This window comes from Micromys minutus (genome assembly GCF_963924665.1).
Source record: "Micromys minutus genome assembly, chromosome: 27".
NCBI classification, from domain to species: Eukaryota; Metazoa; Chordata; class Mammalia; order Rodentia; family Muridae; genus Micromys; species Micromys minutus.
The window spans coordinates 41,914,377-41,929,419 of record NC_137962.1 but is presented as its reverse complement, the minus strand read 5'-3'; the positions used below and the strand labels follow the sequence as shown (position 1 = coordinate 41,929,419).

The following is a 15,043-nucleotide window of genomic DNA, read 5'->3' as shown; positions in this document are numbered from 1 at the left end:
ACTCTCTTCCAATCAAATAAAAGAGCTCAGCCAGGGAGTTTATGGTGTGCACACCTTTAATCCCAGCACTGGGGAGACAAAGGCAGGCAGGACTCTGTGAGTTCAAAGCCAGCCTGGTCTGCAAAAGTGTTCTAGAACAGCCTGTTGGGAAGAGAGGCAGATTGTTACACAGAGAAACCATGTCTCAAAATGCTCTCTTCCAACATGAATAATCTATGTGTTAGTCCAACTCTACCCACATTAAGCCGTTTTCTTTTGTCTCTGTCTTTTTCTAGATGGTGTATTTCTATTGTGTCCTGGATTACCAATTCTGCCTTCAGCTCTTTCTGTTAGGCCATTAACACTTAACCACTAAGTTCTTAATTTGATTCGTTTTGTTTTTGAGACAGGGCCTCACTACACAGCTGGGCTGGACACTCACGATGTAAACGAGGCTGGCCTCGAACTCACAGATTCACCTGTCTGGGTCTGGTCTCCAAGTGAGTCACCCTGCCGAGCCCCAGCTGCGCTCATAAGAGTTTTGCCTACTTATGCTCTTACGTTTATAACTTGGTCCTGTTCTCTGACAGATATTTTTAATCTTAACCTTAATTCCTCAAACATCTTCATGTTCTTAATCATCGTCTAAGAACACTCTTATTATTGTGCTCTGGATCTATTTCTAATTTGAGTTTCGTTTTGAGACAGGGTTTCTCTATGTAGCCCTGGCTGTCCTGGAACTCACTCTGTAGACCAGGCTGGCCTCAAACTCAGAGATCTATCCGTCTGTCTGCCTGTGCCTCCTGAGTGCTGGGACTAAAGGTATGCGCCACCATGCCCAGCTCAGCTTTTTTTTTTTTTTTTTAGCACATCTTCTTCCTTCAGTTGCCTTGCCTCTGAAACATCTGGAGGAATGTTAAATATCGCAGTCAATTTTCTTCTTGCTGCAACCTATCTCCAAACAAAACAAAATAAAACAGGGCCTGGGTATAGCTTGCGTAGCAGAACCACCAAAGGCTGAGTCAAAAGATTCATTTCTGGGGACCGGGAGATGACTCATTCAAGCAAAGAGCTTGCTACACACGCATGAGGACCTGACTTCAGTCTTGAAAATCACGTAGTTCCAGCCCCTGGAGAGACAGAAACAGAAGGATCCCCAGTCAGCCAAGTGCACCTGCACCCACACATGAACACACAAGATTCACTTCGGGGTTTTCTTCTTGTTTGGAAGAATGGTTGAGAGGGGCTCCCACTGTGTTGCCCAGGTTAGCCTCCAACCCCTGGGATCAAGGGACCTTCCTGTTTCTCCTCCTGGGGTATATGGTTCTGCGGTATGTGCCTCGGGGTTGGCTCCATTTCAGATTTTTTTTTTTTTTTTTTTATGTTCTAAGTGCGGTCCTTTCTGTCCACTATCTGCCTGTGTCCTGGAGATACCAGGTCATCAGGTGACTTTGTTGTCAGTGCTTTGCTCTGGTTGTCTTCCCCCACCTCCTGCTCCATGCAGAGTACCTGGGACCTCCCCTCTCCACAGAGCCACACACTGCCCGCTCTTCTTGCTCCTGAAGCTCTTCATGTCTGTCCGGCTAAGTCTTGTTTTCCATTTCCTTCCTTGCCTGTCCTGACTCATCTTTCGCCCAGCCTGTCTCGGAGTCCCTGTCAGACCTGCATCTATCTCTTGTGCAGAGGGTACTTCCGACACTTGGCTTGTTGCTTGTCTTTTTTTCAGCTCTTCAGCTTTCTGTGAATGCTGCTGATCTCACTGCTGCAGCCTCACCATAGCAGACAGACAGACAGACAGACAGACAGACACACACACACACACACACACACACACACACACAAAGGAAGAGACACAGAGACACTGTGGGGTGGAACAGCCTCCATGGCTTTACTCACCAGCAGTCAGCTAGTGACAGGAAGGACTGCACGCTGTCTTCTAGCCCCTTGCTCCTAGAAGCCACTGTGCCAGGTCAGCAGGTAGACCTCGGTGAAATGGTCTGAATATGGGGCTGTGCCCATGTTCTAGACTCCCACCCACCCCCACCCCCCCGTTCTCCTGAGTGTCCTGGGCCATAGGCTGAGACCACTTGAGAACGTCCTCTACTTGGGCAGTTTACAGCTTAGCTGCACCCACCGGGCTTTAAAGATTTGTTGGGCCAAGTCCAGGAAGGGCCGCTGGCTCTGGTGGGTGAGCCCCGAGGACCAGGGGCTGTATTTCTGTTCTTCCTACTGGTCTTTTCACAACGTCTTTCTAGCTGTGGATTGCTAGATATTTTCAGGCCCTGGGTATGTGGACTTCCTGCTCACGTCTGGCCTTCTCTCCTTCCCCGGCTCTACTGAAGGAGCATTATTGAGACTCAGCTGGTTAGAAATTTTTATCACTCTGTTGACACTGTGTCTACCACAGCCCCAGCTGGTTTTAAACTACCGGACTCCATGGGTCCTCTTGCTCCAGCCTCCTGAGTGAGGAGAGACAGGCCTGACAATCACTGTGTCTGTCCTTCGTGCTTTCTGAGGACCGCTTGGGTCCCCTCTGTGGCCCCAGTGACCACAGGGATGGTGGCTAGGAAGGAGGACTGAAGTCCAAATTCCCATCCGCCTCACTCCAGTGCCAACCAGAGAGGACAAAGCTGCCACTGTCATCCAGTGTGCCTTCCGGCAATATCTGGCACGAAGGGATCTGGCCCGTCGTAGACAGGAGCGCCGGGAGTACCTGGATGAGATGGAGAAGCTGCAGAGAGAGGTGAGCAGGGCCCAGCCACAAGACCCTGAGTGCCCGGACCCAGAGTAAGAGGGAAGGTCCAGACAGAGTGTGAATGGGGAGCTGTGACCTCGGGGCTTTAGGCGGGGACCTCAAGGCTATGGGCATGTCTGGGCTACACAGTAACCGTGAGCTGCGGACACTCCAGCAGTGACGGTGACCGTGGGCCACGTCTTGCAGGCCTACCTGGCCTTGGTGCGCCGGGAGCAGGAGGCGGCGCGACGGCAGCGCGAGAAGGAGGAAGCGGAGGAGCGCGCCCGGCGGGAGGAGCTGCAGCGCCGCCGTCGCTTGCTGGAGGCCGCCTTCGAAGGGGACCTGGGCGACATCCGCCAAGTGCTCAAGGAGGTCTGTGCTTCGGCAGCGGGTGGGCGGGGCGTTGGGCGGGGCGGACGCCGAGGTGACCCAGCCTGGCGCCCAGGTGGAGCAGCTGATGACCAGCCAAGGCGTGGGCTTCGACGAGGACGGCAAGGCTCGGCGGCTGCAGAGGCGCTTGGCCACCGTGGAGTGCGAGGACAGCCATGGGAACACGCCTCTATCCGAGGCGGCAGCGGGCGGGCAGGCCCCGGCCATCCAGTTGCTGGCGGAGCTGGGTGCCAACCCTAACAGCAAGGTGGGCGCGGTACGCACGGCGGCGGTGTGACCTGGTCCCCGCACGTGCTCAGAGAGCCCCTTCCGCAGGGCGCCTTCGGCCGCACGCCCCTCTACCGGGCAGCTTTTGGGGGCCACCTGGAAGCCGTGGAGGTGCTTCTGAAGCTTGGAGCAGACCCCCGGGTGTACGCGGATGACGGGAGCACTCCAGAGCAGGTGCGGCCCTGGCATGCACATCCCCACCCCAAAGGTTTCTGATGTGCTGGTGCACATCTGTAATCCCAGCACTGGGTAGGAGGATTAATGAAAGTTCCAGGCCAGGAAACTGATAGGGAGACCCTGTTTCATAAGAAAAACAAAAGACAGGGGATACCGGGATCCCTAGATTTTGCATCTGGTTCCATCCCATCAACCAAACTCCAGTTTCTGAACAATAGCTGTCTACCAGGAAAGCCTTCTGTGCGGGAGGTTTGTCCTAGCTCCTCCGGTGCTCTGGCCACCTGAGGATGCAGCTACTGTGATGGATTAGGAAACAGTCCCCAGAGATTGGCCAGGCACCACAGGTTCTAACAACTTGGGATGTGCCCTTTGGTCTCAGTCTGCTCCTGCGTCTTCCCTTCCAGTCGGTGGAACTGCCTCCTGGCTGGACGAAGTACTATGGTCCCCATGCTAATTGGGAACTGTGGGTCTAGGAGGTCAATGGGGAGACTCACTCAGTAGTGGGGGCAACTCTTGAGAAGCCAGGCCAGGAAGTGACCCCTGCCTTCTATCTATTTGTTTACAGTATACACACACACATACACACACACACACACACACACTTCATAGTCCAGATGGGCTAGGAACTAACCCTGATCCTTTTTCCTCAGACTCTCCAGTTTTGGGGTCACACGTGTTTGATACCACACCTGGCATTGCCTTTATTACCTTTAAGTAACTGGAATTTCACTCTGGTTACCCAGATCTGGTTACCAAAGCTGAGGGTGCCCCCAGAAATGGTGGGGTAGGTGTCAGGTCTGCTGGCAAACATTTGCTTCTGCTCCCTTGAGGAAGGGGACACCAGAGTCTCTGCCCAGCCTAGGACCCCCTCAGTCAGATGCCACTCCCAGCTTTGCCTTCTGTGGACTGAGTCTATTCTCTCTCCCTCTTGGTCTAGCAGGAAAAGTGGCGTCAGCCAGAGTCAGGGAGTTCAGAGAGTGCTCCAAGGGCCAGAGTCTCTTGGAGGGCACAGAGGTCAGAGGACAGTTGGGAAGCCACAGGGCTGGTAACTAGGGAGCTGTAGTAATAGGGAGGTGCCCTAAATTTTAGCTGTCAGGAAGGACACTCATCTTAACACAAGGTACTGGAGCCACTAGCAGCCCACAGGTCAACAAACAAGTTCTGACCTGATTCTCATACCTGACACAGAATTAACTCAACAGACCTGAGAGTTCAGCATAAACAGTGACGTATTACCGCTTTAGAAATAGAGAATGATCTCTGGGCCTTAGGGCATGTTGAGACACCCTTAGCTACCACACCAAGAAGACAAAAGAAAGAAAGTTGGGCCTCACCAAGATGAGAAGCTTCCTTGAACACACCTGCCTGGCAGGGGAGATGCCAGTGATCGTGAGGGTGGTTTTCCCAGGGCAAGGCTTCTCCCTGGCATTTCAAATGTGCTGGCCTCTGCAATTTCTCTAAACAGGAAGAAAGGAGTTCATTGTGGTAGTGGGTACTATATTAACACTCACCCCTGGAAAAGGGAAGAAGGAAGGAAGGAAGGAAGGAAAGAAAGACAGAAGAAGAAAGAAGGAAAGAACAAAGAAAGGAAGAGAGAGGAAGGAAGGAGAAAGGAAATAAGGAAGGAAAGGAAGGAAAGAACAAGGGAAGGAAGGAAGAAGGAAGGAAAGAATGAAGGAAAGAAGAGAGGCAGGAGGCAGGCAGGAAACAGGCAGGCAGGCAGGAGACAGGCAGGCAGGCAGGAGACAGGCAGGCAGGCAGGCAGGAAACAGGCAGGCAGGAAACAGGAAGGCAGGCAGGCTTCCCTTCACAAGACCTGGACAAGAAACAATGGCCAGCTATGGGGGAAAGGCTGGTCACAAATCTTATACCTAACCAAAGACACTTCCATGGGGTATAGAAGCAAATCTCACCTCAGCAGCAAATAAACCTGATGTCCAGCCATGACGGACAGGCATGTGTTGTCTCTCTATGATGGACAGGGGAAGGAATGTTCCTTCAGAGGATGTGATGACTTCAGACCAGCACAGAACTAGGGTGTCCTGAATCAGCACACACCGTGACAGCTTGAGCAGAGGGAGGGGTGAGCCCCATGCTGGTGAGGGTGTAGTCAAACTGGAGTCTCACACTTTGCTGCAAACAGGAACAAGGGCTCCTCCCTCTGCAGACTCTGAAGATCTAAACACACTGTGTAACCTCAGCAATTATGTGCTTGGGCACTTAGCCCAGTAGAGTGAAGCTTACGTCCACATGATAATGTCCACCGGAGCCTGTGTGGAAACAGCCTCAAACTGGATACAGCCCAGATACACAGACATCCTCTCCTGGTGAAAGCTGGAACACACACAGCATGGACCATCTTTCAGCCACAGGGGATGAAGGTCGTGGTATGTCGGCAACTCACAGAGCTCTCCAGGAGACTGTGCGAGAGAGAGAGAGAGAGAGAGAGAGAGAGAGAGAGAGAGAGAGCCCCCCCCCTGCCGCAGTACTCAGCATATTCCTCCTTCTCAAAACAGCAAGAATGATAAAATGGAAGACAGACTGCTGGTTTTTACAGGAAGGAGAGAGGCAGGTGTGGTGAGCGGGGAAAGACAGCAGGACAATGACAGTGGGACAGAAGCTCGTTGTTACCTTTGCCGGGCTCAGGCATCGGTTAACTGAACTAACGCTCCACTTGTTGCACACTGTGTCCTGCTTTTCAATGAGCCGAACCTTCCTCCTGCTATATCATCATCACTAAACCCCCGCTCTGCCCGTGCGACAGCCATCGGCTCCAGCTCCCTGCGTCACCCTCTTGGGACTCTCTTCGGTTCCTGTTCTTCCGCACGCAGACCAACCCTCAAGCTGGTACACTGTCTCCTCCACACACCAGAAGGTACCAGCCCGGCTCTGCGGGGCTAGAGATAACCGTCAAGTTCCTTGGTGAAATCTCAGCACATGGTTCTCAATAAAAATTCCTTCAGATAACATAGCTGTCATGCGTTTCCTATCTGAACTTCCGGCTCAGGCAGATCAGCCATCTGTGTGAGAGAATTCATCTCTTCTCTCACCTTGCCTCCGTTCCTCTGCCATCTCTTTGATTTTTACTCATCTTGGATCTCATTTTGTAAAAATACACATCATTAGCTGGACACCGAATGTGCCAAAGCTGTGTGTGTGGCTCAGCACAAGAAAACACCTAGCGGAAACCGTATAAGGAACTCCACAGTGCCAGAGACCTCCCCTGGACTACATGGGAGATTTTAAAGGAATACTTCCCTAGCTTCTACTGTCCTGTATTTACTCTGTATTTAAACCACCATTCATTCATTCATTCATTCATTCATTCATTCATTCATTCATTCACCCATTTAGTTGCCCCTCTATTTTTAGGCCCAAATGTGTAGGCACAGTGGCTTAGACCCACTGTTTTGAATCTCATGTGCACGAGTTCATGTGACATTGTTCTGTCATAAGCTGTGTCTGTGAGAGACAGTCCTTTACACGGAGTTGCATTTTACCCCCTTTTGCCGGGATGGAGAAATGAGTTCACTGGTCTGGATCTTGAATTATTTGATGCTTGTGCTGGGCTTGGAGTTCCAGGAGTGGCTGCGGTGTGCCGCGTGAGTCCTCGAGTGTCTGTCTCGAACACTCAAGCGCTGCGTGTATCTCCGGGTGTCTCCCATGCACACTCGCACAGCTCTATGACTGTAGCAGCCTGTTCACTCCTACCAGCAGTGCCTTGAGGTCCCACTGCCCAATTTCATCCCCACGATGTGATTCTCGAGATTTCTGAAGACCTGTGGTGGGTATCACTGCTGTATTCGTTACTTTTCTGTTGCTGGGATAACATACCAGGACCAAAAGCGAGTTAAAGAAGAAAAAATTCGGGTGCACACATGAGAGGGAGCGAGTGGGGAAGGCTCCCAGAATCGAGGGTCCAGAGCCCCCCAGCCCTGGCAGCACTCACCTGGTCCACAGGAAGCCCAAACTCTCCAAGTTCTACCGGCCCTATAGTGAAGATGCATAACAGCAAATCATCAGGGCAACTTTCCTTTTGGTATCTAAGCAAGATGAGAATGTTTGTAATTTCTTAGAAGGAGGATTTACCAATTGGAGGGTCTGACAACAAACGGATTTACGGACATTATGCAACACTGGCTTTGTCTTCTGTGGGGATTCCTCAGAGAGTGAACTTGGCATTTTAGCTCTAATTCAAGTACTTGTGGAAACATGAGACAAACATTTTGAAAATGTCTGTAAACTGGATTTAATATTCCACACAGACAAGGTTCCTAATATTCTTGCAGAAGTGGTGATGGGGGGAATGGGACTGGAGACCAACATGAATGAGATTGCCACACAAACTGATGCACAAAATAAACTGGAGAAATCTGAGGCTGGCTTAGCAGGAGCTCCAGCCCGCCCTGTATCCGCTGTAAAGAATACGAATCTTCCTGGGAAACATTAACATTGGCGGCATCCATATGAAAGTGCCAAACCTGCCCTCTCTTAAATAGATATGAAAACAGCCACTCCCAGGTAAAACCCAGAGGGAAATTCATCTAAGTTTACCATGCAATTGTTTACCAAAAATAGAGGAGGAGTGTCTTAACTTTGCTCTTGGATTTAAGTCAAGGTACTGCACAGAAGCTGCATACATCAGTATGAAAGTTCAGTGTTGCTTTTCTTACTCGGTGATTTTAAAGAAATTGACTAGTTCCCCTGTGAGTTTTTTTTCTTTTTTTTTTCTAAATTGCATTCCTATGCCCCCATAAAGGCATGCCTCTATATACTGGCTATTACGGTATTTCTGAAAGTGGGATGTTTCTCTAATTATGTGCAACCCAAGATTGTTGATGTTTTGTATGGATCATCCTCTAATTCCTTCTGCGGTTTGTCACAATTGTCATCTAAAGGACCAAGTGTGTATTGAAAACACGAGCTTTTCTTCAGTTTAAGTAAACTCCAAGATAACTGGAAAAAGGAAAGGAAGAGCTCATTTGGCCTTGGCTCTAGGGGACTGGAGTCCATTATGGGGAAGGCATGTCATGGCGGCAGGAACAGGAAGGAGAGAGGATAAGAAGTGGGATGAGACCATAGCCCACCCCAGGCAATAGACTCCCCCAGCGAGGCTCGTAAAAGGTACTATAACCTCCCCAAACAGCACCATCTACTAAGGGCCAAGTGTTTAAATACACAAACATAAAAGACAATTCTTCAAACAACCACATTATATCCCCCCGCCCCCACAGGCTCCCGGCCATCCCTTGATGCAAAATGCATTATTCCAACTTCAGAAGTACCTACAGTCTTTCACGGTCCCAACACTGTTCAAAAGCCCAAAGCGTCCCACAGTGAGGACTTGGTGTGGCAACTGGGGTAACGCCTGTGCTTGTCATGGCCAACAAGAAGCCCATGGAAGGAGTTGAGACCGAGAACACTGGTCATGTTAATCTAAAGAGAGGGCAGGATGGTTGTGCAGTGCAGTTTTAGACAAGGGGATAGACAGCACTTTGTGAGCTAACAGAAGCTTAGTGTGAACAGCAGAGTTTGCCAGTGAGGCAGGTAGATCCCTGTTTGATGGGAAACAGGCACACCCCCACAGCTGGAACTAGAGGAGGAAGATCCCGGCCTCTCGAGTGCCGAGATTAAAGGCATGTGCCACCACTACCGGACTTGAACTTTTTCTCTTAAACTAAATGGCCGATGTCTTGGGGAGAGCTCTATGAAAATATCCCTTCCTGTCCTAAGCACCATGCTCACTCTGAGCTTTATAGTCTAGAAAGTTAGTTTGCTCTCATTTGTTTTAAGACTTGTTTATTTCATGTATATGAGTGCACTGTCTCTGTCTTCAGACACACCAGAAGAGGGCATCAGATCCCATTACAAATGGCTGTGAGCCACCGTGTTGCTGCTGGAATTGAACTCAGGACCTCTGGGAGAGCAGCCAGTGCTCTCAACCGCTGAGTCATCCCTCCAGTCCCCTTCATCTCATTGTTTTAGCAAAAGAACTCCTACAGTGTAAAACTCTCTGCATAGCTTCTTCGGTCTGAGAACTTCAATGTCTTTCATTTATCACTGTAAAACCAAGGACAATTTTGTAACCTCTCTGTATGTAGCTGTTACAAGGGCAATCTGCCTTCCAGTAGGGGTAGATTATTCCTGAACAAAATGTTCCTGGATACTTTTCCTTTCAAGTCAAGAATCTTGTTTAAATAAACGTCTTGTTTTAAAAAAAAATTTAACATCTTATCTGAGACTCAAGGCAATTTCTAAATATGACCCTACCATAAAAAAACAACAACAAAAAAACAAAAAACAAAAAAACCAACAGCACGCTTCCAATGTACGATGGCAAGAAATGTACAGTTGCTTCTAAATGGAGGAATGGGGGCACAGTGAGGAAGTCCTGGACCAAAACAAGACTGAAACTGAGCAGGGAAAACATGAGCACCTGGAGTTCTATGGCCTCTTTCTGGGATTTTAATTTTAGAGGGCTCAGATGACTCCTCCAGCTTTGTAGACTGCAACATAGATCGGGCTGCCACACTGTGTCTGCGGTTCTTCTCAGCAGATGGCTCTGGCATCCCTAGCATCTCAGGGTCTCCACTGCAACCCAGTTTTCACCATCACACCTTCATTTATTGGCTTCTCAGAGCGCCCCTGTAGGGACTTCACACTGCAGCAGCTCCCATGTCACGGAGAAAGACAAACATTTCTAACAATAATTATACAATCCAATGAAATTGTTGTCACAAAACTAAATGGCACATAGAATCAAATTCGGTAGTCTGTGAATCTACAGGAAAATTCTAGGGTTTGACACAGGTGTATGTACATCTTTGATCCCAGCACTCAGGAGGCAGAGGCAGGAAGATTGTCCTGAGTTTGAGACCAGTCCAGACCACACAGTGAGTATCAGGCCATCCAGAGTTACAGAGCAAGACCCTTATAAAAACAAACAAACAGAACAAAGCAAAAACCAAGGGTCTGGAGAGATGATGGCTCAGCAGTTAAGAACACCAGATGTCCTTCTGGAGGTCTGGAGGTCAATTCCCCGAAACCACACGATGGCTCATACAGTCAAAATGTCCAGTAACAATAAGACAGATTTCCTCACCAATATTAACAGGGAAATGCAAGTTAAGCTCATAACTGCAACTGTTGTGGTTTGAGTGGAGATTGGTTGTCCCCATAAGTTCATGTATTTAATACTTGGTCCACAGTTGGCAGGGGCTCAGTAGCTGAAAACTGGGGTCATGAGAGCTTCTGTTTTTTGTAGAGTCTTTTGAGGAGCCCAAGGGACAGAACAGCCACTGTCCTGAATATCACTTGTCTTTGTCCCGGAGGAGAGACATCCAGGACATTCAGTGCAAATTACTTGCTGATTATTGGCAGACCTGGTCATTTGGCAAGCATTTCCTCTGGAAATAGGGGCGCACACCTGCGATCCCAGCACTGGGAGACAGAAGTGGGTAGAGCTCTGTGAGTTTGAGGCCAACCTGGTCTACAAGGACAGTACAGCCAAGGCTACATGTGGAGACCTTGTCTCAAAGCAAAACAAAATAAGCATTTAAAATTACATATTCCATTGCTGGGCAATGGACCTCAGTTGGCCAAGTTCTTGCCTGGCATGCATGGTGCCCTGGGTTCCATCCCCAGCACCATACATTCCAGGCATGGTGGCACATGCCTATAATTCCATGACTCAGGAGGTGGAAGAGGGAGGATGAGGAACTTACGGTTATCCATGGCTACATAAGACCCTAGCTAAAAAGAAAAGTCATATATAGGGCTGGAGAGACAGCTTTGGCTGCTCTTTCAGAGGATGCCGGTTCAATTCCCAGCACCCACATCATGGCAGATGAACAACCATCTGTAACTTCATTTCCAGGGAATTTGAGTCCCTCTACTGGTCTCTGCACATAACAAGCAGACAGATGGAGTCATGTGCAGGTAGGACACCCATATGCAGAAAATTAAATCACAAAGTTACCCAAGGCTCAGGGAACATTTTAGAATAGAACATTTTGACATCCTTAGAATGTCAAAAGATATATCCATACAACCTCACCAAACCTGAGCTGAACAAGTACAATAGACATGCTAATGGAGACAAGGCACAGCCTAGAGGCCTCAGCCCTACACAGAGAACTGCAGGCAACTGAGGAAAGCTGAGAGTAGGAGAAACAGCCTTCCCCAAGGAAGAGCACACCAACTGGTTATCCGTGTACCCATTCAACTGTCTGTCCATCTCTGCATTTCTCTACACATTAATTTATTGATGAATCTTCCCCACCCCCCAACATGGCCATTTTCCTATCTCTCATCTGTCCATTGGTGTCAGTATGTTTAGGTGCCCACCAGTAGATTCCTTAGTTCTCTGATCCACCTGGCCACTGAACTGACAAAGCCTTTGTGCCGGGGCAGCATTCTAGGTGCTTGGTGGGGAAACTCTTCAGCAAGTACCCAATGGAATAGTTACCCCGTAGTGTAAATGCAGTGAAGGATGTGAGTAGCGGGGCAGGGTAAGGGGCCGTCCACTTGGGTGGTCAGGCACGTGATGGTAGTTTCAAGGTGTCGTATATCTCTTCAAGAAAGTGTCATGCAGGAGAGATTCGGAGGTGGGGGCCATGAATGTTCAAGGTCGGCACAGAAATGGAAGGCCCTTCACATAAGGAAGGCTGCTGCCTCGGGGAAAGTGGAACTGATCAAGAAGGGAACTGGACAAAAGGTGTCAGCAGCATACCATCTGCAGGTGGTGGACCAGTGCCATCTGATGCCACTCAGTACCAAGGGAGCTCAGAGCTGTGAAGGGCAATGAGAGTCGGGAAAGGCCCGGGCAGTCCTTGGCTTTGTGATGGTTAAGGCCCTACAGTGACTGGGCGGTGACTTGTAGGGTATAAAAAGCAGGCAGGCAGTTTCTGAGTTTCTAAAACTAAACCTAGGTCACATTTAAAGCGGCTGAATGTGACAGATTTTGCATTTGTCTCTACTGGGCTTTGAGCCAACATGAAGCCAATGATATAGGGGTCAACAGATGGACTGACTTTCCAGTACGAGGGGGCTGGAGAGATGTACTCTGTATGGGTCAGCCTTGTCCCCAGCCTTCCAGAAGCTCACAGCCCTCTACTGCAAACCCTTCTTCATCTCCCCTCGGCTATCTGTGGGTGATGGCCAAGTCAGCTGGGTCCCATCATCCCCGTTCTTACTGTGAGCCCCTTGAGTGTCGTCTCAGGCATGGAAGCGAGTGTGAGGATTACAAGCGTACATCATCCACACCCAGAAGGGCTGTGGCTCTTTGTGACTCTTAGAAGCTGTGTCCTTGAAGGGGTAGATCTTCAGGTGGACAGATGAAAGCAGCTTCAGACAGCGGTGTCTGTGTCTGTTGTGTGGGCAGCCTAGACTGTGCATGAGTGGGAGACAGAGGCAAGGAGCTTGGCTGGTAGGCAAAAGTGGGGAGGCTCTGCCACTGGAGCTGGGTCTGCTTGAATGTGGATAGTGTGAGCCCAGGAGACCTGTGGCCTTGGCCTGTGGTCTATCAGTTCCCTGCCACAGCACCCTCACCTTTCCAAATCTTCTGAAATGGAAGTGCCTTCTTCCTAGGTTGGCAGGACACACATGGCTCTAAGCATCAAATGCCCTGTCATTAGGTGGCCTCGCTGGCTGCGGTGGCCAGCGTGCTGCAATCGTGGGACCTGAGTCTTACAGAGGCTATGCTCCAGAACATGGAGGCGGAACAGCATCGCCGTGCTGAGGAGGCCCAAAAGCACAAGGAGAACGAGGCCAAGCGGTTAGCAGAAGGGTGGGTGTACCCGGGGTTGGGTTGGAGGCGTGGAGGACATAGAAGACTCTGACCATCCTGCCTCCTTCCTCTGCAGCATCAACATCAAGGTGCAGCAGCTGGCTAAGGAGCAGCAGAGGTGTCAGAAGGAGGTGATCTGTGACCCAGGCCTCCCTGCAGGAAGGACACTCTCGGGGAGGGGTTGAGAGCTGAGGGATTGGGGTGGGAGTGAGTTGCTGGGGTCCGCAAGGCCTGTCTGCCCACCAGCTCCAGCAGGCCTACTGTGAGCTCAATCGGAGGATCATGGAGCATGACAAGTGTGAGAGGAAGTGCATGGGCAAGACTGAGCTCACACTAGAGGTGGGCCTCTTATGGACATGAGTACATCTCCCCATGCCCTGTGTCAGCCTGAGGGTTCCTATCCAAGGGAATTTCAGGCATCTCTGCCCTCCACACCTAATGGATCACTTAGTAGCAGTGGCCTCCCTCGGGGCATGGGTAGAGCCAGGAGGTCCTGACAGGTATCACCTTCCTGTATCTGGGTAGCCAGCCCCGTCCCCACCCTACCACAAAGTACATGGTAACTCTGAGGAGAGTGACGGTTAGCATGACCCCTTCTTTAGGCCATCAAGGATGCAGAGGCCCAAGTGGACAGGTTGCGGCAAGAGGCACAGAAAGCTGAGGAGCTACTGGCCATGGCCAGGCTGGAGCTTCGGGAACAGATCCCGGAGGGTGGGCAGGGCTGTGGTGGGGAAGCTGGGCGGACCTGAAGAGGCAATGCCAGGGAAGGGATTTAGCAGTGGGATCTCCCATGCTCTGCAACTAACACCTCCACAGACGAGATGACAGAACCCGGGCTGAAGTGCCGGGTCACGGAGCTTCACGATGTGCTGATGAAGGATGTAGGTGACCGCATCCGTGCCGATGGACGGTCAGTACCCAGGCTGGGTGTGGGCACGAGTCAGAGGTGCCCATAGACCACAGTGACCAGGTGGCTGCCTTCAGGTGGCCTCTTGTCATCGACCCTTCTGGCCAGGCAGCCACTTTCTTGAGATACCAGGACACCAACTATGTGGACACCGTAAATCCGGAGCACTTGAGACCTGAGAGGATTCGGCTGGCTCTCCTGGGGGCACTCAGGTGTGTCAGGCAGGGCCCAGGACAGCCCCACCTTGGGCCTTCCCTGCCTCCTCACCAGACACACCTACAGGTACGGGAAGCCACTGGTGTTTGACCTGCGTGAAGTGAACCTGTTCCCAGTAGTACAGCAACAGCTGGAGGCAGTGCAGCCTGGCCTGGCACAGGCTTTGTTGAGTCGTGGGCTGCTGGCAGCGGAAGGGTATCTGTCACTGCTTCGGCCAACAGATGGACCTGAGTACGACCCCTCCCAGTTCCAAGAGGCTCGCCTAGAGAACTTCCGCCTCTTCTTTGTCACCCAGGTTCAGTGGCCACCAGCTGACCAGTTGGAGATCCTGCTCCCAGTGCGTGTGCAGCTGCCCAGTGGAGGATTCTAGTCATATCCCAATAAAGCATGTGGCCAAGGCATTTATGTGCACAATTCCTTATCCCCAACCAGTCTGGACCAAAGCTAGAGGACAGTGGCTTTTAAATCCCCCAGGGAACTGGTGCCAGGGTAAGGGAGGGTTTTTTTTTTTTTTTAAATCCCCCAGGGAACTGGTGCCAGGGTAAGGGAAGATTTGGGAGGGCAGCCATCAACACTGGGGTTTACA

General features: G+C 50.6%; 1 protein-coding gene and 1 pseudogene across 2 annotated transcripts in view; both read left to right on the top strand.

The window, feature by feature from the left end:
- Positions 1-14,827, top strand: part of IQANK1 (IQ motif and ankyrin repeat containing 1) — a gene marked incomplete at both ends in the record, with an annotated part of 30,979 nt that extends 16,152 nt beyond the window's left edge. Inside the window, 11 exons of the mRNA XM_080939550.1 lie at positions 2,589-2,722; positions 2,921-3,085; positions 3,159-3,350; positions 3,419-3,544; positions 13,183-13,322; positions 13,411-13,465; positions 13,581-13,673; positions 13,937-14,045; positions 14,151-14,244; positions 14,319-14,453; positions 14,524-14,827. Of these exons, the coding sequence (XP_080795676.1) occupies positions 2,589-2,722; positions 2,921-3,085; positions 3,159-3,350; positions 3,419-3,544; positions 13,183-13,322; positions 13,411-13,465; positions 13,581-13,673; positions 13,937-14,045; positions 14,151-14,244; positions 14,319-14,453; positions 14,524-14,827 (1,547 nt within the window). The remainder of the gene's footprint in view (positions 1-2,588; positions 2,723-2,920; positions 3,086-3,158; positions 3,351-3,418; positions 3,545-13,182; positions 13,323-13,410; positions 13,466-13,580; positions 13,674-13,936; positions 14,046-14,150; positions 14,245-14,318; positions 14,454-14,523) is intronic.
- LOC308438104 (AP-3 complex subunit sigma-1-like) lies at positions 5,491-8,046 on the top strand (annotated as a pseudogene). The gene is made up of 3 exons: positions 5,491-5,501; positions 7,508-7,745; positions 7,818-8,046. The product of its transcript is annotated as an AP-3 complex subunit sigma-1-like (transcript).
- Positions 14,828-15,043: the final 216 nt, after the last annotated feature.